At 40.8% G+C, this 27,712-nt stretch overlaps 1 protein-coding gene across 1 annotated transcript; it reads right to left on the bottom strand.

Moving 5' to 3' along the window:
- On the bottom strand, nt 1–27,306 carry map3k21 (mitogen-activated protein kinase kinase kinase 21). The gene is made up of 10 exons (XM_053332876.1): nt 25,607–27,306; nt 12,139–12,319; nt 11,877–12,025; nt 8,000–8,175; nt 6,291–6,531; nt 5,744–5,866; nt 3,745–3,895; nt 3,207–3,301; nt 2,028–2,858; nt 1–1,931 (listed from the first exon to the last, which is right to left on the bottom strand). Exons 1-10 carry the CDS (start codon nt 26,406–26,408, stop codon nt 1,561–1,563), a joined length of 3,120 nt encoding a protein of 1,039 aa, XP_053188851.1. The 5' UTR covers nt 26,409–27,306; the 3' UTR covers nt 1–1,560.
- Nucleotides 27,307–27,712: the final 406 nt, after the last annotated feature.

Here is a 27,712-nt window from a genome sequence, read left to right on the forward strand (position 1 = left end):
GTATTTTTTGACTAGTGCCTGCTCATTTCCAAACAGTTTCCAAATGCTGCTTCTCAGTTGGTTTCGTGTAACAAACCATTTGGTGCGTCAGGTTATGTTTCTTCATCTTCTGTCTACAAATGTCTCCGGACCTTGATGTTAAATTGAAACGTAGTGTACAAATAGAAATAAAACAATACCCATAAAAAAGCAAGTGGGCCAACTTGAGTATTAAAAATATGTCTGCATAAATTATGAAAGATAATACTAAAAAAAGCACATAAATGAAATAAAATGAGGAAATGACTGCTGTTTTAAGTACTTTCTGGATATATCATCACTGCTGCACTCAAACGGTGTCTAAATAAATATTCTCCTGTGTGGCCACTCCTGGGCTGCGTAGTAATCCTTCATGACTAAAATTTGAAATTATGCTGTGTCATTACAATTCCAGCCGGTCATCAGGGGATTAGATTATAAATTCATTAACCTGAGGCAGGTTTTCCTGACATGAACATTCATGGCTGAAGTGTTTTTCCGCTCTGCTGCAGTGTGCTGAGAGAAAATATTAATTGAAAACTTTTCTATAGATACTTTTAGAAAAATCCACATTAGCAACAGTCATTAAAACATGTATCCAACTTTTAAGTGAAAAGATTCCATGTCTGCTTTGTAGGACCTTCCAGTGTTTTTCTACCTGCGGCTCTAAAATTTTCAGGGCATTCTGGGAGGAAACATGTTTGCATCCCTGCTACGATTCAGTATGTAACCTGTCCCTAGAACACAGAGTGTACTGCAGCATTGCTGACTTTTACAACGGTCATAAAACAGCATATACGCAATACAAAACAACTGCCAGCATTAGGCTGAAAATGGAAAAGAAATATTTACAAACAAGGCATAATTCTTTTTTTTTTGTTCAACATTTTAAGGGTACATGCATGCATGATTCTCAAGTCCAAAAATCTAAAACGCGTGATCGCACGACTTTGAAACTGACATGGAATGTATGTCCTGCTGGTTGCTAAGGTAAGGTCAAGTCTCTTAATATTAAATTACCTATAAAAATATATATATAAATAAAAAGGTGAGGGTATTGTGTTGCGAAAGCTGCAGCAGCGGTCAACGTTGAGCTGCACCGACAAAAAACGAGAGAAGAAGAGGGTGACAGTGGGGGGGGGGAGATGAGCGATCGAAGGCGGCAGCGGAGCACCGAAGTATCAGTGGAATATTCTGTTCAGTTTTCGGAACCACGGGGGAGACAACCTCTCATTCTAGAATGAGACAAGGCAGTGTGGAGGACCTCCAAAACTGAGATGCGCATTCTAGAACCCCCGTGACACAGATGCCATCTAGAAGTCTCAGTCTTGGTTAGGTTCTAGAACACTGACATCACTATGTTCTAGAACTAAGACAAGCAGTGGTGTATGTTATAGAACCTTTTAAAAAAATGAAAAAGGCAGCCTGGTTCTAGACCCTCCAGGAGTTCTAGGCCAAAAAATTCTGTCTGTATGTTCTGGAACACTCTAGATTGTATTATGGGATGAGCTACGACCACAGCAGGATCACTTCTCAACGCTCCTAAGAGAGGAACTCCTTCTCCAGCTCAAAGACGGACGCCCGTCCCGGGGAACTCTGAATGCGGCAGAGTGGCACGGTGCAGTCTCGTTTCTGGCCCTCTGTGTCCATGTCCAGCAGGGAGCAGCCTACCCCCACCTCTGAGGACAGCACCATGTTTAGGTTCTGTGCTGCCTTCTCTCCGGAGTAGTGGCCCAAGGAGTAGCTCTTATTGCGTCCTCGCAGCAGTGCCCAGGCGTGGGGTTTGGCCCGGAACGACACTGGCCGTGGTCTGGAGAAGGCGTCCCCACCGGAGGGCTTCTCTGGCACTCCGTCCTTCTCTTTCTCCTGCTTCTTCTGTGTGGCTGGAGGAGGCAGAGTGGGTGGGCCGTTGGCTGGAAACAGAGGAGATGGATTTGAGTGATGAGTGTTAATATATTCTAAACCGTATACAAATGCTGCTTCCCGTTGCCCACTTTTGTGTTACTCACTATTGTGGTTGGTGGTATATTTCTTTCTGCGTAGACGTGTTCCTGGAATATGGTTGCTCTGCTCTGGCGGCTGGCTTTGGGTTTGTACTGCGGTCTGTGTTTTAGCTGCAGTCCTGCTACTCTGGCTTTCTGTGGAGGCTACTGGGCCAGGCCTTGATGGCTCTGTGTGATGATTGACAACCACAAGCTCAACCTTCCCCGGGCTGGACTGTGACACCTCGGCCTCAGACTGCAAGAGACACTTGGTGGAGTTACATTCCATAATGGCTGACATGGAGATGAGATTGACGGGTTGGGGGGAGATGTGGTTTGTCAATGCCTCGTCTTTGCGTGGGCGACCGCTTGGCGGTGAGGTGCTGCGGCGGAATCTGGTTGCCCGCTGAAACAGGCCCTCTTTCTTCTTCTTCTCTTTCTCTTCTCGCTGGGGCTCACAGTCTTCAGCGGGGGCTGAGATTTTGAGCGCCTCCCTGATGTCATAGCCGAGCACGACTGAAGCCAACAACGAGCCGCAACCGTACAGCACGGAGTCGGTCCTTCGGCGAGCGGATGCCCGCTTAAGGCTGTTGGTGGGAGTGAGCTGTGGGGTGGTGGAGGTGGATGAGGTGGATGTGGTGGTGTAGGGGTCCTCTGTGCTATCTGCTGAGCCACCCTGACCTGCTGCCCCGACCCCAGAATCTCCCGGCCCACAATGCCCTGCCGGGCTCTGAGGCTGCTGCTCGTCCCTCCACAGAGGTAGATCGATGTACACCTGGTTGGGGAACTTGAGCTGCTTTGGTTTGGAGCTACTGTCCGGGCATTCCTGGGAGAATGCCTCATCTTTACAGGCCCCCGCTGGAAACACAGAGCCAGAAATGATACATTATAAACAAATAACTCAATATTTACCAAAGTAACTTTCCTCTACACCATACAAACATCGCCGGTTATGTAAGAGCACCTGTCACCTGACGACAATGTGTCATTGTATTTGTTTAACAAGACTGAAAGGCAAATTAAGGACATTACACTCACTTACACATTTTAAAACCTGTTCAGCAAGGAAACACTTATTAACTACTTTCGACTACACGCCAACAAAAAGTGATGACAGAAACGCAGTGTGCAATAATACCCGAGTATTGTATAAATATGTACTTTGCAAATTGAAAAGCACAGAATAACAATGGATTCTCTGCTCACCTTGTTCAGCAAACAGGGCAGCGAGGGGGACTGACTTCTGAGACTTCACCAGACTGGTGGACCAGGGGTTACTGCCGTCCGAGAGAGGACGCACTCTGTACAAATGAAACCAGATCAGAAAACATCACATATACTGTCTGAGTGTGTGCATGTTAAGAAGTCTCTATTTAAACAGGCACCAATCTGAAAGGGCTGAAATGTTTGAATACACTCTCTCATTGAAGGAAATAGGAAAGTATGTCTAAGAGGAATGCAGGTACCAATTAAGATAGAAAATAACTACATTCAGTGAATAATAATTGAAAATATTTTCACTTAGAAAGTAGAAAGTGTTGAATATTTACTGTGGTGTATTTCAACCCAGAACGTATTACTGTATAGAATACAAAGATGAGTCCAACTAAAAAAAAAAAACAAACATCACTGACATAAGAGTTTATGGTTCTGCAGTTTAGGAGCAGTACCCAAATGTTGGCCTGCTTTTTTCTGTGTGTGTGTATGTATGTGTGTGTGTGTGAGTGTGTGTGTTCCCTCTCACCTCTCAGCAGCAGTTGGCCTTTCTTTACTCTGCACTGAACTGGGGCCCCAGGTTCTTCCTTTCTTCTTGATTCCCTTTTTCACATCATCAAACTCCTCTGGCCTGAAGGGGGTGCTGCGGCCCCATGTACGGTTGCTCTCATCTTTAGTAACTGTAAACACAGCGACCACAATAGTTACCACAGACATAAACAAACAACCACAGCAAGTTGCCGTCATAGGGGAGAACATGTAGGCGTATTAGGATCATTAAAAGGTATCACTACAGCCATAAAACCCCAGTAATAATCTTACGCTAGTGGTCGATTATTATTTTAATGTTGTAGTTAAAGAGCAGCAGGAAAAATCTTAATAGCCACATCTCTGCTAAAAGTTGAGGGATCTTAAGGGAACCTTCTACCCTTTGAATTTCTTCAATCATTGAGTTTAGACTCCAGATGGTAGAGAGAAAAAATGGATCCTTTTCATTCTAGAAAAGATTTCAACACATTTTTTCAAAAGGAGAAAACAAAACCCGAAAAGCTGATGTTATAAAAGCTTCTTATATGTGTAAATTAGACTCTGTGAAATTGTTAAGAAGTGTGAGAGACTGGCTACAATCCACCAATACATCAAAAGCAACAGACAAGGGCCACCAGCCACAAAGTCATTAACCAATATGAAAAACAAAGTCATGTTTGAATTAAAACAGCAAACAGGCCCCAGTCTGTGGCATAAACATCATCGTCCCTCGCTTGTTAGACTTTCAGGTTAAGTTGACACCGTGTGAAACAACTGAAACCAGCAGCAAACACCAAAGTCTTGTTTGTTTTAATCCACACATCAGGATAACTTTGTAAATCTGCACACACAATCCCCGCTGACAGGAAGCTGTTAGGCAATGAACCCTTTCAATCGTCAAAGTTAGCCAAACGTCACATGCAGCACTCAGTGCTGTTAGTCCACGGCAAGAATCAGGCCCACACCAGCGCTGCATGTCAGTAACTAGCAGCTTTAGCTTGCCTTTCCTCGTGAGCCCAGAGTAGGATGTGAGCTCGCTGGTCAGATCAACGTCCTGTTGGTAAATATACAAACTGTTCCTCTGCATATTGGACATCACTGAGGAGGGAAACATACAAGTTACATCTACCAAACATGATGAATAGGTAACATGAACCGTTGTGTAGTTTGTGAACATTTGGCTGTTTAAAACCTTGCACCAATTACAATATTTCTGAAATAATAATTAGTGTGTAAATGAGCTTTTTTCAGGATGGATTCATATCATCATCTATATTGACATGCATAATGAGACCCTGAGTATATAATGTCACGTACCTGTACAAAACGTTAAGCTCTAGTTCATAAACCATTATTCAAAAATGCATGGATTTATTGAAATAATTTTGTGACACAGGAGCTCAACCATTCACCAGCAAATCTGATGACATTAAGAAAGCTAACATTAGCCTAAAACTGTTTGTTTTTATCTGGATCCTGCTGATTACGTCTTTGCACCTCTTCTTCTGATTTTAAGGCTGCTCTGAATTTTCTTGGGCTATTTTGCAGAACTGTGATCCATATCAATGATCCTCCGGCAGGCTTATCATCAAATACAGCTAATCTGAACAAACATCTGTGTCCTCCGTCTGAATGTCACAACCTATCATAAACGCTCGAGAGGAATTTGTTCCAGTTATTGCAGAGGCGTTGGTCCGTGGCTAAGTCAAACTGCTCAAACAACTGGATGACTGCTTGTGACTCTGCAGCTATTGTTCACATGACCTTTGTCACTGTGAATGACACTGTTCCTATTTTCCCAAATTCCCAGTGAGCTGGTGTGATTTTTTCCAGAGTACTGGCCTGCGTCAGCTCCTTTGTAGATCTGACTCAATCAAGGCCAAAAAATACACCTGACTCACAGGAACTCACAGAGCCACAAGAACTGTAAGGCAGAGGTGGATGAGACAGTCACACCTCTCATTAAGCGAAATTTGAATAAGAAAACATAAAAGTCTTACGCTGAAATGCTCGTAGTCGGGGGATGAGTGTGGGACTGCTGGGAGGAGAGGAGCTGGTGCTATGAAGGCTCCGCCTCTTGTCCATGGAGGGCGACGCCTGCACGGTGATCTTATGCTGAAAGTCTGTAAAATGTAACATGGACACACACAAAACCATTATTACAGTCTCAGAGCATTTAGAGTTAATGATTATAGATCAACATGTGTTTATGATAATTTTAGAATCAGTTTTTAACCATGGAGTATGAAAGGTAACAGAATCATCTAAATGAGTGTAATCTGTGTGGTGTAGTCAAGTACTGTTCTGCACTGGACTCAATCTTATGACTTCTGCACATCTCTTAAGTTGTCGGGTAGTGAGGTTTACTCACTGCCCCGGGTTGTACCTGCTGGCTACCGTTACTCAAGCATCTCAGTAATGTTTAGAACCACATCAGGACCACAATAATTTCCATCTTGAGGTTGGACACAGACACAATCTCACTCTTTTGACCACCAATTTAAATATAAAGCCAAGTAACTACATCTGATTAGTCTGTTTGGTCACCTGAGGGCAAGCTGATGCGGTTTCCATCCTTGAGTTTGAGGCGGGAACGTTTAAATTTGCCTTTCCTCTTCTTCACGTTAGGTTTATCTTTGTTGAGCTGAAAAATGAGGATGTTGAGCTCTCTCTCCAGCACATTGATCTCCCGCTCTGCCAGCTGCTGCTCCCGCCGCTTCAACAGCTCCTCCTGAGACTTCTGCTGGAGGGCGGCCCGCGTCAGCTCCTCTTCCCTGGAACGTAGCTCCTGGAGGAAGCAGAAATTAACACACGTATGTGGTCAGACAGATGTTTCTGTTGGGAGCGCTGACACACTGACAGACAGATATTTGCTGGAGGATGATGTGAATCAGTTTGTCATGTCTGTAACTATTTTGTATGATTATCTTGTTTGATTTTCTGCTCTAGTAAAGCTCGTTTCAGGTTACAGCTGACAGACAGGCAGCATCATGACAGCAACAGACAATTATAGGATAGTATTGGTATTGTTTAGATGAAAAGAGCCTGTAGGATCTAGAAAGTTTCTTTTTCACATAATCATTCATGCAGTCCCTCTCTCAGGAATGGTGTATAAATGAAATTCATGGCAGTTTTTGTTGAAGATTTCATGCTATTAGTCATAGTTGCAGTTTTTCTCCTAATGTCTGCACATACAGTAGTCACGTAACAGATCAGAGTTCAGACACTACTCTCCTGCAGAAAGGTAGACAGGTAAGAAAACACTGTAGAATTCCCTTATTAACAACAGAAAAGCTCTTGCAGACAGACATCTAGAAAGAAAGCAGGAGTGTTTGTAGCGCATTAGCTTCTTCTCCCTCTTCTCCAACAAGTTGGCTTCAACAGATTACTGCCTGCTGTTTCAGGCAGCGTTACACAGCTAAACAGTCTTGTCTCCTCCCATGGCTTACTCTTTCTCCCTTCCCTTCTTTTTTTCTCTTTAATTGCTCTCAGCTGAGTAATAATAATCCTTACTGGATGACTTCCATAAAGCAGCTTTACAGTCAAGCCCCTTCAGCCACCCACCTAGACACAGATTACTGTGAGATGTTTACAGGAAATCTGCTGATGTAGTGGCTAATTCGACAAGTAATCTTAAGAAACTGCGATGGGAAAATTGTAGCTACAGCTGTCACATGGCTAGGTGGTACAGAGTGTTTAAGTGACACATTTAGATGATTGGGAAGTTATAGAGCACAACGATGAATCTTAAAAAGATGATTTAGCAATATTAATAGCCTAGAACCAGATATAATACATAAATATATAATACAAACTGAATAGATTGTATAAATATAAAAGGTACAAATTAAATATCTAAACACTTGTAGAGTTTTCAGTATCGGTGTCATTCAGTTCACCATTTGTTGACCCAGCTCTGTGTGCTGATCCTGCTGTTTCTCCAAACATTAATTAACCCCCCACTTTAAGCCAGTGACAGGAGACTTATACAGGAAGCAGATTAAGGTCTTAACAAGGGGAAGTACAGTAAAGCACCTCGGCAGTAATGAATCGTTTTGTTAAACACGCGATTAGCCTGTCCAATGAAAGTAACCAATTAAACTTTTTAGTCTGTAAAAGCTGTTTCAATGGAAATGTCATGCTTAAACCAAATGATATCATTAAGAAGTGTTGTACACACACTGTATATATTATCACATGTCAGCCTTAAGACAGTGTGCAGAGTGTAATGATCTGTATCTGTGGGTCTGCTCTACCTTCTCTTTGGTCCTGAGCTCATCAAACATCTCCTGGATCTCCACACGCCAGTCGTCCTGCATGCTGTGGAAGGAGTCCTGGGGCATGGTGGCCATCACCGCCTCCTCGATGGCCGACAGCTGCTCCAGGATGCAGGAGAAGGAGGGACGAATGTGGGGGTCTTGGTCCCAGCACTCTGGATGAACATATTATAGCATTATAGATTAATAAATGCAGTCGCAGTGGAAGATTACAAAACTATCACATAGATTTAGAAGGTTTGGTGTTTATCCACTGAAAACAAGTGCCTGTCCAAAACAAACATTTAAAAACACACATTATTACCTGAATGCTATTACTATGAAGTCACAGTAGGGCTGGGAGATTATGGCAAAAATCAAAAACACGATTAAATTAACTTTTAACCTCAAATACGATTATCTCCACCCTTGATGAACAATTATGTATTTCTTTTGTTTTGTATTTTACACTGCTCTCACACCATATTTTGTGATATTTTCGCACAGTATCTTTAGGGAGTGAAAATAATGATGTTTTAAGGTGTGACGCTGTGGTTAATGTCTAGTTTAGGCACAAAACCCACTTGATTAGAACTATGAAAGATCATGGTTTGGGTTAAAATGATCACTGGAGACAAGTTTTCAAATTCTTTAAACATATGCAACCTTTACTGTCATGGCAACAGTTAACACCACGATTAATTGATATTAGCAAAATTAAGTAGATTAAAGTTTTTAAATGTCGGTTTCGATTATATTTCGATTAATTGTCCAGCCCTAAGTCACAGTGTGTATATGACAGGGTTCCCACACATTTTTACCATTGAATTTTCTTAACTTTTCCATAACTATTCCATCATATTTTAGCCCATATCCATGACTTCATTTAAGTAGTTTAACAAAGGTAGGCCCACATAGCGGGTTTTTACCGCCATCTCAAATCTGGACGGTCAGGCCCAACTGTTTCAGTTGGAGAGCTTTGTTGAGGCTATTGTTGCACATCATACATGTACAGCACGGAAGCATTTGAAATGTGGATAGTCAAATCAGAGGGGTGTCTGTGGGTCCTTTAACAGAGTAGATGTAATTTCATGTATTCTGGTGCCTTTTAACAGATGTTTTGACACTTTGATCTCACTAAATGATGGGTGCATTTTGCAGTTACATCCAGAGGAAGCGTTGGGCCCCAGATCACAAATAAGAAGATATTAAAAAGCTAAATATAGAAATTAATCATTAGTATATTCATATCAAATGAATCATGGTAAAAGTGGGAGGTCCAAGCTCATGCAGCCTGTCTTATATCTGTTATCTTTGATGTCAGATCGGGCCATTCCTAATTCAAAACTTTTCTAAACCATCTATCTATAAATGACAAGGACGTCCGTCCGTCTGTCTGTGTGTCTGTTATTCTCATATCTCTTGAACCGTTCATACGATTGATTTCAAACGTGACAGGTGTCTTACTACGGGCATGAGTAAGTGCAGTGCCAAGTTTGACGTTGTTTGGATAAGAAATGTAAAAGATATAGATAAATATATCGGTAAAAGAAGTGTGACTATCAATGCAGCACGTGTGAGTGTGTGTAGGCGTTTGCAGGTTGGGATGTCTGCACACAGGCACTGCACTAGTTGACCTAATTCCAAACCACTTCTAGGACTGTAAAACAGTTTTTCTAAATTCATAACTTTTTCATGACCGTGGGAACCCTCATATGATAATGATGATGGTATCCAAAAACAAGCTTATCAACAAATTCTTGAACTAACATGTCAAGGAGGCTAAATTGTGATTGGATGAAGCCAACAACAAAGTGACAAAATAGAAAGTGAATAAGCTGTAAGTCCCTCTGGATAAAAACACTACATTAAACTCACTGCTACCATAAACAAACACCACAGAGACATTGGGCAATTAAGTTCCACCCATCCTGAAAGGTAAATGAATCACTCGTCACTAACTTCGTACTACATGAAAGTGCCTTCTTGTCACTTCTGTCTTCTAGCAAACAGCAGAATGCCTAAAAGCTGCTGTGTGGTGCTGCTGAAATGAGGCTTCTAATGTTAGGAGCTCATAAACAGATCCATTGAGTCTGCTGATTTGTAGATCATTTTCTTTTAGGTGGCATCTTTCCTTTCTCCATAGATATAGTCAGGAATAAACAATGAACATGAACATTCATGTTCCTTCATTCAAGCAGGAGAACATTACTCCAAAGCCGTTCATATTATTATTATTAGCCTTAGTGTGCCTGCATAATAGTCAGGCTATATTAATTTCTCAGACATTTGCACTATTATTATTATTATTATCATCAATATCTAAAAAATTATTATCATATCTATATCATTATTATTATTATTATTACTACAACAACATATTGCATCTTCTTTTATTCATTAGTGGGTTAGGGTGTATCCCAGACGCACTGAAAATAATAAATAATAAATAATAATAATAGTATTGCATCATGAGGCGCTCTGGGCTTGTAACTCTCTTATTAGAGTATGCTATGAATTAACAACACCAGCAGTCTGCAGTGGTGGCTACACAATTAAACACTCAGCCAACATTTGTCCCTTTGTAACAATGAAAATACACTCTTATGAGACTGTTTGGTTTCATTTGTACCACTAACAGTGTCTTTTGATGCCAGCACGTGTCGCAGGCCGTGCTAATTGAATGCTTGAAGTAAAGACTGGATTACTGGTAGGACATCTTTTGGGGCTACCGGTCGATGTACCATTTTTATAGTGACAAAAGAAGCTCTGCTTCAGGCGTCTTCGAGGGCCCCGACACACTGACTCTGCTGAGCGCACGCGTGCACACACACACACACCGCATGTCGGAGCCGCGGATGAGTTTCTCTCACTCGTGAGCAATGAAGTCTGCGTTGATCAGAGTAATTTGTGGTTATTATCAGTACAAGCAGAGCGACTCACAACTTTAATGAGTGCGGTTCAGTTTGACATTATTGTCAGTCTGTTAGAGAAACATTTGATTTTATCAAAATCGAAAAATAATATTTATAGCTTATAGGCCATAAAAATAATAGTCATTTAAGTAGCCGACTGGACCTAATTGTGTAGTCGGCCATATGGCCGGCAGCCGGCACTTATGGAAAGCCCTGTGTTCATCTCAATTATGTCAGAAAGTATAAATGACCCAAAAAAATTATGCCCTAACTCGAACCCATATCATATGCAAATACGTGCCCATTGCTCTCTTGGGACATAAGAGCAGAGAGGACTTTTGGATCATCTGAATTTGGTAGCATTTCACAGGAGATCAATAAAAATTTTAATTCATGATGAATTAATTGATGATGATTACAAGATGTTAAAGACACTTTGCTCAACACTCTCTGCCAATTTATACTTGAGTTAAATTCTTTTAAATCAAAGTTCCAGTGACATTGCCGATGGGTCTATTTGACTTTCCTTTTGTACAGACAAGAGACAAAACCACTTTTAACATTTATACAGTTTAAAAACTGCATTAAAAGGTTCATTCCATGGTTTACCATAAGTGTGCATTACAGTATGTAACTGTAAGTAAAAGAAAAATGAAGTGCTTGGCAAATTAAGTCTTGAAAAGATCGGCCATCTTCATTATAAATATCAGACACTGTATGGACTCTCTGATTTTGTCATTAGTGCTAAAATAATCCTCTGTTGTGTGTTTTTAGCTAACTACGGGCTTTTTTTTGTATTTCAGTCATTGGTTGTTTTCTCTCTGGTGGGCGTGATTAACAAAGTATGATGCGTTGCACTTTGTCTCTATTCAAACTCAGAAATGATCTCAGAGGAACAATCTTTAACTTGTGTAATAAATTTAGCTTAAATGTTAAATCCAACTATAAAAATGTTCATTTACCTTCCATGAGCTTGGCGAAGGGTTCGGGACAGGTGGAAGGGATCGGTAGAGTTAATTTATTGACTGCCACACCGTAAGCAACAGCCAGGCCGTCTATCCCACGGTACGGCACCTCGCCTGTTAACAGCTCCCACAGCAAGACACCATAGCTGCAGGAACACACACATAGAGAAAGGACATTTTAAAATAATGAAGAATGATGTTAGAAAGATGAGATTTTATTTTATTCTTATGTCTGTTTGTTTTGTGTTATTCATCACACCTCCAAACGTCACTGCCTTTGGAGAAGAGAGATGACTTGATGACCTCGGGCGCCATCCAGGAGTACGTGCCTGCAGCTGACATTTTTGTGGTTTTGTGCCACTCCCGGGCCAAGCCGAAATCTGTGATCTTCAAGGTCTTCCTCCCGATATCGTCATTCTCGATTGTTTCAAGTAATAAAACTGAAAAGAGAGGAAGGGGGGAGGGAGGGGGGATTAATTACAGTGGGGTCACGGAGAAGACCGGAAAAGAAAGAAAAACGAAGATATGTGATGCAAAGTGTGATGAGTTAGAGGGAGATGGAAGAAGCATGAAGTGATGAGTGATTGAGAGAAAAGTGGAAAGACAGGACTGGGATGACAGTTTCAGACATGAGGGGTAAAGGAGAAAAAAAGAGGAGTGAAAGAGGAAGGGAGACACAATGAGGGGGGTAACAGAAAAAGACAACCGTGCAGGTGAGGAGATAGTTGATATTCAACAGGGCCAACAGCGGTATGCAGGTCATTTATTACTGTAGAAACAGAAGGTTGACAGCGCCACAAAGCAAATGTCCTCAGGTTCTAAAAGTGTTTAACACATTAAAGACAGTGGGAAGCCTCCAAACCTGCCTGTAACACTACACCTGGCCTCAGAGTCCTCCTGCTACAGCAAAGACACAATCTGCTGACGTGTGAAACAGTCCACAAAAAAAAAAAAAAAAAAAAAACAGTCCACACTTGATAACTACTAAATAATATGGTATAATGTGCTGAATTTGTCCTGTTCGGGCTCTGGGATCTACAAATAAATCCAAAACAACACAGCCGTGCAAGAATTAACTTCAAACCTTATAAAGCTCTCTCCTGTCACTGCCAAAAAATGTGTGTACTGAACTCATTTGAACTTGTTGAGTCTTGGAGAACTGTGGAGGTTTTAACAGTGTAGTAGCATTCAAACTATTGTGTCTGAATCCTGTTTGTTTCTATAACTGTAGATCAGTTTAAATTGAGTTAGGCACAGTTAATAATCCAACTCTATTTACAGTCTGAATACAACAAAATGAACTATTAAAATTATAACTACTTCTTAATTTCAAAGCTAGAGGGAAAAGGGACAACAAAAAAGAAAATTTGAGTTAAAACAGTCTTAATAGGAAGAAAATGCACTACTAAAATGTCATAAATAGAAAAAATAAAAAGCAAATGTAATGAAGGGAAACGTGTGACAACATACAGTGCAGTGGCGCAAACATGTCTCCTCACATAAAGACACCATATACACATTTCTTCTAGTGGGACTTTTCCTCATGTGTCCCACAGTACACTAACATTGAAATAAAATGCATCTTTTTTCATTCTTGTGAAGCTGATACACATTTTTATATTTCTGCAAATGGTGTGGATACTAATTATGAGTCAGAATAAGAACAGTATGTGAGGGTTAAATGTGTCCAATCAGCTGTGTTGATTCTACTGGACGTCAGCTCCAACACAGAAACTAAATCTTTAGGTAATTAAACATCCCTTTGGGTGGTTCGACGGGGGCACTTGAGTGTAAGAGTTCACAATTTAAGGCAAACAAGGATCAGAATAAAGCACCTGAGTGTATTGTTGACACTTCTGTTAATATTCCCATGGGAACAAAAACTACTTAATGATAAAAGATACACAGTGGAAACCAAATCAAAGCATCCGAGTTTCTTCACCTACTGTATCACAATGTAAACCTGATAAAGTTGTATGTTAATCAGTTTAAAAGCTATTTTTTAAACAACTTTAAAACAGATGCGTGTGCTGTACTGCACTCACTGACCTTGGACTTACTCCTCCACAGTCGCACCGGACTAAAAACGTGCTAAAACACACAAACACATAACACAGAAAATTCTCAATCATAGCCGTGCACAGATATGCAGTTATTTTATAGGCGGATTTTTCTTTCATAACAATCTGAGGCAGAATTTGCATGGTTTAACCACAGTAAGAAAACTAATGATTAACTATATTTGAGCTCACACTGGGACCAGTACTAGATAACACAATGTGTCAAGATTGAAGCAAATCTGCTGCTACACGCAGGAGGGGTGGAAAGGAGGATAGCTGTTGACTTGAAAACTGATAGCAGGGTTGGGAATGGGCTTAGAGACCTTGAGTCAGACGCATAAAACAAAAAACATCTGTGTATGAACTAAACTGAAACAAACACAAACACTTTACTTTTTGCCTGGTGTTTTAAAATCAATGATATCATTGATTTAGTATTCACCCACTCCAATAAGTTGTACACATTCAGTTACTTTTCTAGTTCAGATCCCATACCAGTGATCTTTTCAAAATATCAAGTATAAGTAAGTAATATTAAGCTACACATACTTTTAAATTAAGATTGTTCAAACTCACACTATTTTAGACCAATAAAAAATGTATCTATGTTGGTATAGAAGGTTTTAAAAATCATGCCATAACAGTGACAGGCAACTTGAGCTAAAAAGACCAGTTGATCAATTGAATAATCTAATGGCATAAAAAAACAAAAACAATTGTGAAAGTCAGTCAGATCACACATTTGCTGGTTTAAGTTTCAAAACTGTGATGACTTACTCTTTGGTTTTTTTGCTTTATGTGAAAACAAAATCAATATTTTATGGGTGTTTAGATGGTTAGACAAAACTAGCAATTTGATAACATCTAATTAGGAACTGGGCATTTTATACAAAAATGAACTGATTAATCAAGAAAAAATGGAAGATTAATCAATAATGAAAATAATCTTTAGTTGCAGCCACAAGAAGCAAGACAAGCAGAACTACTGTACACAATTAACACCATCATATTGTATATTGACGAGTCTCTCTGTCATCATCCATGAAGTCAGGAAACATTAATGACCCTAAAATGGGGGCTTCATTTTGAAATCACTGTATACATGAACACAATTCATGTTTGTCAAAAAACATAGCAATGCACCAATCAAAGGACATTCACATATACAATACAATAACCCTAACCCTAACACTTTATTATCACCACAGTTAACACATTCTTACTTATAAACTTTTCTTCTTTTTTTTTTTAAATCATCTGATTTGGGGTATTTTTTTTTTTTTTTAAACTCATGAATTAAGATTTTCACCCACTGGTATTTCCAATGTGTCTGAGGTGATTTCAAGCACTACTTTTAACCACAGTGAGACTCTGACGGGTCTCCACTAATAACAGGGATATTGGTGCCATTACTAGCCGCGGGCACTGAGGGGATCCTCTACCCCGGCTGCAACAATAGGAATTCCATTACAAACAGGTTTCTCCAGACTAGTGATATACTCCTACTTCCTGTTGTCATGTCCGCTCTCAGTGATTCCTTAGATTCCTCCCAGCAGGCTCGGTGCGCCTATAATGACTTACGATGGCTTAGTTACACAACCTAGGAGAAAAGTGGTTTTGGGATAAACCCGTCCGTGTTGATTGGCATATAGAATATCATGCCAAATAGTTTCTTTGTAGCGCCATGATACTTCAGTGTCAGCCCTCTAGAAATTTCTGATAGAAGACCTCGCTCCTGTTTACATGACTCCCCGCTGACGTTATGCTACAAAATCGTTAAACCCCAGACTGACATTTTGTTTGGTTACTGGGTTATGTTAGCCGCAAAGCTAATAACTTAAATATACTACATAGTCATTGATGTTTAACTGGTGAGTCTATGTCATGTGATTGAATAGGAGTTACACATCATGACACTTTTTCGGTTTTGGCTCTGTACTCAAACTTAATATTGAGCACATAAAACAGGGGTATAAATAAAAATCTCTGAGGGCCAATTTCTGAAAACGTCCTCAAGTGAAGGTCCAGAGCTTCAAAATGTCTGTTGTTTTTCAGTACCTTGAAGTAGCATTGTAGTTACATCAGCATCTGTGTCTAGTGGGTAGATTGTAGACTGTCAAATAAGACAGTACAATTCAGTAGAGATTGTATATAGTATATATATATATATATATTTTAATCACTTCACTATTACAAGGCTACTGTTGTATCAATTTTGAATTTCCCCCTTGGTGGATCAATAAAGTTTACCTGACCTTACCTTAAATTTAATATCACACTGACAATTCTTGGCATTTAATGACAAATCTTACACATCATGAGATGCTTGCCATCTTCTTACATAAGACCTTACATAAACACCATGCTCCTCACTATATCATACAATTTGACTCTTCTTATTTGACTAATTATGAGATTAGCAGAGGACTCATCCTGGTCTCTATTTTACTGACCAGTAGTTCAGCTTCAGACAACCAGCCATCCTTTGAAGTCCACCTCCCATGACCTCTTCACCCTCTTCTCATTTCTAAAGGTTTCTTATTTGGGAAAGGTTAATCTTTTTTGGCAGGTTTTCAACAAGAAGCTCCATATCAAGTTATTTTTCTTTATCTTGTATGTTAGACTCACCCATAGGAACAATTTCTGTGTGTGTGTTAAAGTGAATATGTAGCTTAATTGAATTAAGATGTTCACTGCATCCATGTCTACACTTGCAAAAATGAATGCTTAAATAGTGCATCTCTCATTGGTTTAAGTATTTCTAGACACTGTTCCATCTCAGTGAAAACAGTTACAGTAAATAATAAACTCACATCCATGAACGTGGCTGCATACTGGGGGTCATTTCTATCGACAAACAGCCTTTCTGTTCTATTCCTCTGGTTTATCATTAATATGGAGGCACAAACACAACTATCTGACGTTGATACTAATGGAAATAAAGCGGGATGATGCTCTCAAAGACTGGGATGATTCTCGATCAATAACACTACGGTGTGAACTACTGTTTACACTGATAAGCACCTCTGTGTGTAGCCACTTTTATAAGCAACAGGTGATGTATAAAACCTGCTGTGATAGTAAATATTTAAACAATAAAATCACTGCTCTATAAACGTATCGTAAAAAAAAAAAAGGTGATAACTTAAACTAAACGCTGCTTTCTATGCTTCTGCTGCTTTTCCTCAGTCTATATTTTCTTACTCTTTTGAAAAGAAAAATGTTTTGAAGCGGACAACAGTGAACCGCAACTGGAGATGGATATGCCTCCAAGGCAGACCCCACCCTCAGTCCAACCCCCATTTAATTCCCCTTTCCAACAGCAGTTCTCCAGGCAGACCCATCTTTCATGGTGGAACAGTGGAAAGATCAGAAGCAGAGCTGCTGCCTTCAAAGCAGGTCCCACGCTTCTTCCCTTTGCTTTATCCCCCTCAAGCTAAAAAGAAAAAAATACTTTTTTAAAAGGCAAACAACTGTTTCTTCTCTCATCTATAAACTAAAAATACCTCAAGTTTTATTTCCCATTACTCTACAGTAGCTGAAAGTCCACAAATAAGCGTTAAAGGAAAATAATAAGCCAGTTTCAAGTTTTCAGCAACATTATGTACTCATTAGTCTTAAACTGTGATTTCATTTGGAAGAGTTAGAATTCCTATGTACACAGTACTTTCACTGTATAATAGGACTTTAACACCTATCTCAAGGTCACAGGTGTGAACCCTCCCTTAGACCACAGTCCAGACCAAACAAACCAATAGGTGATCTCAGTTTGGATCAAACTGAACCATGGTCCGGTTTATTCCTAGTGTGAATTTTTTTTTTGAATGGTTTGGACTTTCGGACCAATTACAGGAAGTTCTAGCAGGCTATCATCAGAACCAGAAAAAGGAAAAACAAGCCACTATAGCAGTTTTGAACTGAAATGTAATCCGTCGACATTATAAAAGGTTAACTGAAAAAATGCAGACATTTTCCAAGTACTTTGAAAGGACGTGAGAGTAATGCCACCAGAGATAAAGTAATGCCATAATAACTTTATCAGAGTGTCAACTAAATTAATCTATACATTCATTTTTTCTGGTTATAAAAGGTTGAATTTAATCAACACTTAAGTTACAACATCATGCATCAGACACATGTCTGTCTATAAACCAACCAATAGGATGCAGGTATGTCGTGTAAAGTTATTTATTGCACCTGCATAATTGTAAAGTGAAACCAAAACTAACCACATCAGATGAATACATGTAATAAACACATCAAGTGTAAAAAGGTCATTAAAGACAATTTACCTGCATACCTTCAGTGTTTTAGACATGTTACCTTGATCAAAAAAGAGTCAGGCCAGATTCAGTACGGACGCGGAAGCGCCGCGATTAGCTGCGAAGTGCTGAGGAGCGGAGCTATATTCGTTTCGGTGCCCATGTTAACTAATGGTGTCGTTCACATAGAAAGCACTGCGGCGCTCTGCCCTGCTGCCGGCACGCGCCGTGCAGCAATCATTTTGGCGGCTGGTCTATTTTCTCCGCGCGCCGCAGCCGATGGTGTCAAGCCGAGCAGGAAGTCAAACAAAGCAACAATGAGAGAATCCGATTTTCAAAACAAAGCAATTTCAAAATAAAACCATTTTTCAATCATTAATCACCCTGTTTGACGAATGCGATGTGTGTCTGTGTCTAATCAGAGAACGAGATGAACACACACAGGCGCCAGAATCTCCGAGCGCGGTGCTTCGTGGCGCTTCCGCGTCCAGTCTGAACCTGGTGTGATAGTCAGTGATATAACCGTAATTAATCTGCAACCAACAAAAACTGTTGTTGTCTTTGTCTCTGTAGCAACAAAACCATATGAAATAATGTTTCAAAGGCTGCTTAAATATCAACAATCTGACTTAAAACAATACAAGAAACATTATTGACTTTCTAAATAAAGCATAATTCAGAGGCTTCTTTTTTTGTGGCATAACAAAGCTCTGATGCAACATGGTTGCTATAAAAATTTGGCCTGTAGCCTCCTAACTTGACACGGCAGTATTTTCCTAACTGTGCCAACAGACTAAGCATGAGAGCAAGTGGGCTTCCTGTAGTAAGCAGAAACAAGGCAGCTAAACATTCCCCGGCTTGTCTGTCTCTCCTGGCTGAAACGAGAGTGGCCCCAGGCATTCTGGTTGATGGGAAAAGGATCAGGGCTAATGGTCGGCTAAATCCATCTATCATGGTCACGTCTCTCCGGGCCACTTGCTCTTTGTCCGTCCTCTCCGAGTTTGTGTCTGTTTAAGCCTGAATTTACCCATAAGTATGATGATTAAAACACAACAAATGTTTAAAAAGGTGTACAGCTCAGTATTAGTGTCCATCAATGTGCTTGGGAAAGCCGTGGAGGTGATTGGTGGATTTGGAAGGCAGCTCTTCTCAGCTGTGGGCCCTTTTCCTTTTCACCCTGCCCCGCAACAATAGGTGCAGTCAGGGAGAGGTCATAAAAAACACAGTGAAAGCATCTCCACTCCTCCTCTCTCCCCTCTGCCCATTCTCTCGTCAGAGAAAAGACAGGCAGTAACTGTCTGTGTGTCACCAGGGGTAATTGTGGGAAGCTGGAGAAAAGTTGCCCTGCAACACCTAGTCAAGCTTTGGTGACTTTCTCCCCCCTTTAGAGTCCATGTAGTCCCGAAGTCGAGCAAGACAACCGAAAATGAGGATTTTTCCTAAAAAGATTGTTTTTAGATACATTAAATCAAATTGTTTTCTCTCCTGTGATGAGTTCTTAATGAGTTAGTAACAAAAAAATAGGTATGATTTTCAATGTTCCCACAGAAGTAACTCAAAGGGAAGGGGAAGAAGGTAAACTTTACACCCTCAGTAGGAAGAGCCACAAAGTAAAATGAAAAAGTGTGTGCAAACTAGTAGCACTGGAGTGGAGTCGATGCTCAATATGGGTCAGTTCTCTAAATGTAGGTTATTAGAGTTGGTATCAGGACAGAAAACTCATTTAGTGAGACAAGTTGCTTCAAATCAAAGTGTGTCCGGTGACACAGACTCAAACCACATTAACTACAAGAGCTGCAGTTTAAAGCTGGCTGCATATAACTCTGTTGTCTCTCTGCACCTTCAACTGCTGAATAAAGGCAAAAAAAAGAGAAAGATCATGATTTATTACTACAAACATCCATTTCATATTTAACTTCTGCTCACAGCATGCTGCACAAAACACACAGATGTAACATTTGCATTCGTCATCTGCACATGTAGTAGCACACTGCCCTAGTTTCTACGACTCCTCTGTCAAAACAGGGGTTTCACTGAGTGATGGATAGATGTTATCTTCCTAAACTCTGTTTTCAACAAATATTATCTGTCCTCATTTGCCTTCTGAGTCTTCTTGCCCCTCCCCCAAACAAAAAAAGGTATATTTTTTTTAAATCTCTTTTATTCCTACAGTTGAATGTTTGAGTTTCACTGTGCAGAGTTTGAGAAAGCTGTTTTTACATTCATCATTTTTTAAAGTGGAAATGTTTCTCTGCGCTCACTGAAAACCCCAAAATAAAATAAAATATAACATAATAAATTAAAGTAGGAGACATGTGTCCAGAAGTTTTGGGGGATCTTTAAATTTTTCAGGCATTTGTAGAGCTACAGAGTGATGGACATGTGGGGAGAGGGGTGGGGGGGTAGGAGGGGATCACACGGGCAGCGTGATGAAGTCTAACAATAGCTTCAGATTGATGGGAGAATGCTGTTGCACATGCTGTCCAAAAACGGAGCTCCATCAGTTTCACCAGCATTTTGAAGCGCACATTCCTCGCATACTATCGCTCATGCTGAAGACGTGAAAATCCAAAGGTGTGCATGCTTGTCTTGGGGCCAAGTTTCACTGTGATTTCTTGCCCTTATCTGCTTTGCTCTATGAACACTATCAGTCCTAGTTCGAGTGAGAAAGTTGAGATCAGATGTGGATGAAAATCAGGTCAATGAGAAAGAGAGTGATGAATAGGAGGAGTGTCGAGTAAAGAAGGATGTGAGATTTAAAAAAGAAAAAAATCACTGAATTTACATCAACAAACTTCTACAGATACCAAAACCAAAACTAAAAATACTTCAAACAACTATTGACTGCATAAAAAAGCCTAATATAACTTGTACTCCCATGGCATAAAGCTACACATTAATTCATTCATCAAAAAAAAAAAAAAGTTTTGTTTTTAGGTGGCACATTCCTTCATTACTATAAACAAAAAGGGTGTAATTCACATGATTACTTTAGAACAAACTACACATAATTGTAATTTATTTATTTATTTAGTAGTTTCACAGACAGACGCGCTATCTGGCTGCAGCTACACAAACAATACACAAACAATACTTTTAAAGTTGAATAAATTCTTTGTTCGTTTTTGTCTTTTCAGAAACTTTGTAGCTTAATACTAAATAAAGAAAAAAGAAAGAAGAAAAAAGTAACTCCAGCATTATCCTTCAAAGTTTAAAAAATGTGCCAAAAAATAATAAGGAGAGAGAGAGAGTGAGAGAGTGAGAGAGAGAGAGAGAGAGAGAGAGAGAGAGAGAGAGAGAGAGAGAGAGAGAGAGAGAGAGAGAGAGAGAGAGAGAGAGAGAGAGAGAGAGAGAGAGAGAGAGAGAGAGAGAGAGAGAGAGAGAGAGAGAATAAAAGGATCAAGAGAGGGATGGTAAGGAAGGAGAAAAATAACGAAGTAAGAAGGGGAAACCCCCTCAGTTTGTGGCAATAAAAGAGTACCGCTGCTCTCTGGGAGATTAAATATGAACGGGACAAAACAAAACGAGGGCTTTGAGACCCTCCGAGTCCTCGCCATTCTTCTGGCTGCAGTAGCCTAGCAACCGCTGCTTGACCAGTCCATTGTGCAAACGTATGTTAAGCTTTTATCCCTCATTAGCAACATTCCTCGCTGCAGGCCGGGATTTTACAGATTAGGTTGAAAAACACAAAAGAGATTGGACAAATCTTTGCTGACTTCCAACATATTACTTTACAGGCTAATCATTGATCAAATAGCTGTATGTTTGTCTACGTGGAGCATGTATACACGGCCAGTTGATAAATGACACCCTGACTAATTGAGTGAAGGTTGAGACATGTGTAGGTGTGTTTTGTTTTTTCCCCGGCTCGGTGTATATGGGTCAGTGACGAGGGTTGGCAACATGAGCACGTCAAAAATATCTTTAAAAATAGTTTGAAAAGCAGGATGAGGTTTGTTAATATGTACAGTTTGTATTTTGATTGGTTTTATGTCATTTGAAACATTGCCGACATTTTTCTACCTAAAGTAAAACTGAGTGCTCCTGAAAATGTCAAATGGTGTAACCACAAAAGAATGATAAAAATGAAATATTTCATCCATCTACTGTGTATTTAAGTGCAAAGTAATTCCTTCATTTACATCAAATGAAAAAGAAAAGTATTTCTACATTTAAGTTTTTAAGCATTTGTCAATATTGAGCAAGACATATCCTAAAAACACAATTTTTTTCTAAATAAGTTTTGACGAATTATGTAAAATTTGTAAAAAAAAAAAAAAAAAAAAAAAACTGTTGTGTCGCAAAAGTGGATTATATTTATTCCACATTTTAGTTCACATTTATTTCCCTGTAAATAATCAGATCTTTATGAAAAAATACTAGTTACACCAAATGACACTGGGTTGCATCATTGACCCATATATCATATGCACCTGTCTATATCCTGGTTTACCTTGAGAGGAAAAATACTGGAAACACAAAAGGAGATAAAACCACACTAATAAATATTTTTCTCATTCATTATTAAAAAAAATGACAGATTGTTATTAAAAGTCTACTTATTGCAATGTTTCAACTTTTATTTTACCCCCCATGAAGAAAATCCTTTTAGACCGACACAACGTAAACAGACATCGGGCTCACAAACAGCAGATGCAACTACGGTACTTCTCTAAGCTGCATTATTCTAGTTTTTTTTTCCCCTCACTGGGAAAACAACCCAACACACCGCAGGGTGCCGTTTGTGTGTTTGTGTGTAGGGAGAAGAGTCTTTTGTGAACTCACTGGCCTGGTTCAAAGCAAACAAATACAGCTTCTTTCACTCTCTGCTTAGATAAGACTGTATACTGACTGCAGATGTTCAGACTTCTGACCCTGAGGTGATCAACCACCTGTAAACGCTGTCAAATGGTAGAAATCAACATCATTCTGAGTGTTATTTCACTTTTATTTTAACATGTCCTCCTTTAGCTTACAGTTGACGTATATACACAAAGGCTTCCCATAACTACATGTGTGAATATGTTGTCATTTCCTCCTCTAATGACGTCTCTGAGTCACGGTGAAGTGGCAGCACAAACACATTGATTTGTATTAGAAGCAATAGGCCTGTTTAGAATTGGAGTGGAGGGGGTAGGAGGGGTGTGGGGTGAGTTTGTGTATGTTCACCAAACATCCGATTAGCTGAAACAGTCTAAACAGCAGTTAAATCCTTTCTCTCCATCTGCCCTGTAATTAACACAAATCTCCACCTTTAAATAAGACCACTTATAGTAGGGGTTGGTCTTCTCTACACTGGCAGCAGCAGCGAGGGGGGCGGGAAGGGGGCATCATGTGCATTAGGAAAAAGCTTTATTTAAATAATCAAATGCAAAACCATTTTCTACTCCAATGGATATACTTTATTATAAATATATTATAAATTACTGTAATTAAGACTGGGCAATGAAGTGATATTTTATAGATATCTTCTTAGATTTTAAATATTGTACTATTGTGATATGAAGTGTCTATTCCTGCTTTTAAAAGCTGCATTACAGTAAAAATGTAATTTTCTGAGCTTAACAGATCTGCCTTTATCAACTTAGTCATTATATCCACATTACTGATGATTATTTATCAAAAATCTCATTCGTAAATATTTTGTGAAAGCACCGATGGTCGATAGAGGTATTTTGTCAAAAATATCATAATTATTACAGTTTTTCTCACAGAATTTTGAGAGACTATGGTTGTTGGACCTCAGTGTGACCCTCTAGGAGAGTCTGGGGGCACATTTTTTAAATCAAATGCATCATTCCGGTGCACTTTGAGAGCAAAATTAAGAGCTTATATCTATTAAAAAACATTTTAAAAATATGCTCTAAACTATTTTGGGCTTTAGTACAGAGATGTTTGGCTCATTATGAAACTGTGACCCAAATTAGACGATGGTGGGCTGCCAGTTTCTATATAATTAATGGGAAACACTGATGTTTGATTCTGTCCATAACGCCCAGCCCTAGGCTGGATGCAGTTTTTCCAGATTTACCACAATATACGTTTAGTGGACTCTATAATTAGGCTTGCACTATCCCATCTGAAGCTATAACAATGGATACATGTCATATTTGCTGCATATAAATGTGACGATAACCGAGCACAAGTGTGTGTTTGAGCTGCATGCACAGATTTATCTACACAGGACGCTTTATATCTGAAATCTGTATATTTCAAAAATCCCCTAATCAGGATTATCTTAACCTGCTTGATCATGGAGGAACTGTTCTGAGTACATTTCACATGTTTTTCATCTCTACATTCAACACATTTCACTTTCACAGCTAAACGGAGATGAACCAGACTTCAGTCTTCGTACCCACATGGCTTGGTGTTGTTGATAAGAGTTGCCTCTGATTAACAGAAAAAAGAACTACTGTGTTTGGATTCGTGTTACGCACGTACCAGCATGTCTGAGTTCAAGTGGATAACCTGTGTCAGTAGATATATGACTCAGGACTATTTTTTTGCCTGGGGGAACTAAAGGTTTGCTGACTGGTTGTGACTTACCACCGCATTTAGGACAATACTGCAGTTGTTGCCCTACTGTATTAAATCAAGTTCAAGCTAAGTGACCCAGATAACTTACCAAGAAACTCAATAAACTGAGTTTATCTCAAAAAAACATCAATGACTGCAGGAATTATGAAATTATGCAGATTGTTTTCTTTTACCCTGTGACCTCCGGTATCAGCTCTGGTTGGTCAAGCACATGGTCTGTCTGTGAAGGTGACTGAGTGTGTCCGGTTATGTGTGTGTTGGGTAAATCACTGACTTTATTTGAACAGCATTTCAGCCTGGGGTGGAGAGGGCTGGGGAGGTGTGTGTGTGTGTGTGTGTTTAAGGATGAGGGAGGGAGAGAGTGAGATGAGGAGGAGGGGGTTGAGGGCAGAGGGGGCAGCCCAGCTGAGCAAACTGACTTGATTTCACATCCTCTGGAGGGCATCCCCCACCACTTCATACATCCATAGACATTTTACACCTCCTTGAATCCATCCTGAGTAAAAAGGGGCAGTGTTGTACCCTGATCCTGATGTTGGGAGGTTTTTTTTAAGCTGTTGAATTTTCCTATTAACCTAGAAGCATGGGGTCAATATTTCCTAATGCCCCTTATCAAGAAGACACTATTAAACCATCACTGTGTGACATGTGACGAGGATCGCAAGGCTATCTGGGGTGCATATGACTTAAAATGACGTTTGTAACCTCAATTGGGAAACAATATAACCACAAATAAAAAGGGGGATGTGAAAAACGTGCAACAGGTGGATGGCACTCTCATAAAGTTAGTGGATCTTTCTCTCTAGTTTTATCATGTTTTTCTTAAGCACATACACACCAAGACACACTTAAATCTTTTGCTTACTGTTGCTAGACTTCAGGTCCCGGTGGATGATGGGTACCACGGCCTCCTCGTGTAGGTAGTGCATCCCGCGTGCAATCTGCACAGCCCAGTTGACCAGGATGTGCGGAGGGATGCGCCTTCCGGTCAACGCCCGGTTCAGGGTCCCGCCTCGGGCATACTCCATAACCAGGCACAGGTTGGGCTCCTCCAAACACACTCCTTGTAGTTTAATAATGTTGGGGTGCTGCAGCATGGAGAAAAGTTTGGCTTCTTGTTTAACACTGCCGGCGGCGGCTGCTATGTCCTCATCTGGGTCTTGCCTAGCCGCCTTCACAGCCACCTCTCGATCTTTCCATGTGCCCCGGTAAACTTTACCAAACCCACCCACGCCTATGATCTCCTCCAGGACCAGCTCACTGAAGGGGATCTGGACAGGCGAGCTCGGGACTCGCTCTCGTACCCCCACAGACCCACTGGTAGCAGGTATTCGGTAAATAGCCGGTTGATAGGTGACATAGTTGGAGGGGAAAATACCGACCCGATGGTTGATTTTACCCGTCCACCATCCCTCGTCCCCGGAGATGGCAGCGTCCTTAGAGAGGACCTCCACCACGTCTCCGCGGCGCAGGCTGAGCTCGTCCTCGCCGCTGGCCTCGTAGTCATAGGCGGCCGTCCACAGGGACCGAGTCGAGCACAGCGGGGCGGAGTGAGCCCAAGCCCGCACCGTGGGGGTATCTGTCCAGGCATGCTCCCCGGTCCCACCACCATCACCACCGCCCGGCCGCCCTTCACCGTTTGGGAAAGCGGCCTGCGAGACATCCATTTCTCGGTGGCCGTAGCGGCACCATAGGCTGCAGAGCGTACAGAGCAAAATTAAAAACTTTAAAACTGCAAAAAAGTTTTCAAAATCCTCATGCTGTCACAGCCACAAGACTAGCTGAAGGGGGGTGGGGTGGGGGGGATTCCCTTCCTTTTTGCAGCCCACACCAGGGTCAAACCGTGTCCAAAGTCCTGTGGAGGGAGGGGGGGTGAGCGTCCACAACCCTGTTATCCACGTCGCCACTCCGGTGAAAGTGTGAGGGTCAATATCTAGCTAGCAAAGTTAGCCGAGTTAATGTCACCACTTTTTTTTTGGGATGACGGCTGACTATCAATCAACATCGATGGCAAAATTATCATAACAGTGTAAACCTCAAATAAAAGCAGCTATGATAGAAAATGTACTCCCCCCCCCAAAAAACATAGCCATCTACTTCTGCTCCATGCTAACGCGGACAGGCTAAAGTTAGCTCTGGTTACCGAGTGAGTTCTTTTGCAGGTGCCGCAAGAGGTGCACCTGCAGCGTCCGCTCCGACCGAGGAAAGAGAGGCTCCGACGGACACGTTTCTCCTCCAAAGCCGCCTGCTAATCTAGTCACGGTCTCCCGACAATCTTGAATTGGCTTGCTTGTTTGTGAACTTTTTTTTAAAACTGAAATTGTAATTGTTAGCTTAGCATAACAGCACGGAGGTTGGAAAAGTTTCTCATCTCAGCTTTAAAAAAAAAAAAGGTTATTCCCAAAGTTTCTCTCTCCCGGTGGAGGGGTGTGTGTGAGGAACAGCCGTCGGTTAAACACTTAAAATCGCTTTAAACATCCTTGACTTCAACGCGACAATACGGGGGGAGAAATAGCTGAAGGGAATCCGTCCACTTTAATCAAAATAACCCCCCCTCCCACCATCACGGTTGTCGCCAGACGGAGTCGGACTGTGTGGCTGCTGCGCGGAGGGAGGGTGGCTGGAGCTGCTGGAGCTGCCGGCGGTGGGGCCCTCTGATTGGTGGATGCTGGCACACGTGACCCTCGTAGCAGGAGGGAGGGGGGAGGAGCCACCGGAGGAATGTGAGAGGAGAGCGCGCGCCTTCAGGGACATTATGGAGCATATTATGACGCGCGCGCGCGCGCGCACACACACACACGCACACACACTTTTTCATACTCTATCCCTACACCTGCCATGTGAGCGACAAATAACATATTTTGTAGAAAGTGTCCAAATTTAATACTTCTGTTATAAAATAAATAGGCTTACTAGGCTACATCAACTACTAGCTACGACTACTACCTACTACTACTACCATTACTATTAT

This window comes from Scomber japonicus, chromosome 14 (assembly GCF_027409825.1).
Source record: "Scomber japonicus isolate fScoJap1 chromosome 14, fScoJap1.pri, whole genome shotgun sequence".
In the NCBI taxonomy this organism is placed as follows: domain Eukaryota; kingdom Metazoa; phylum Chordata; class Actinopteri; order Scombriformes; family Scombridae; genus Scomber; species Scomber japonicus.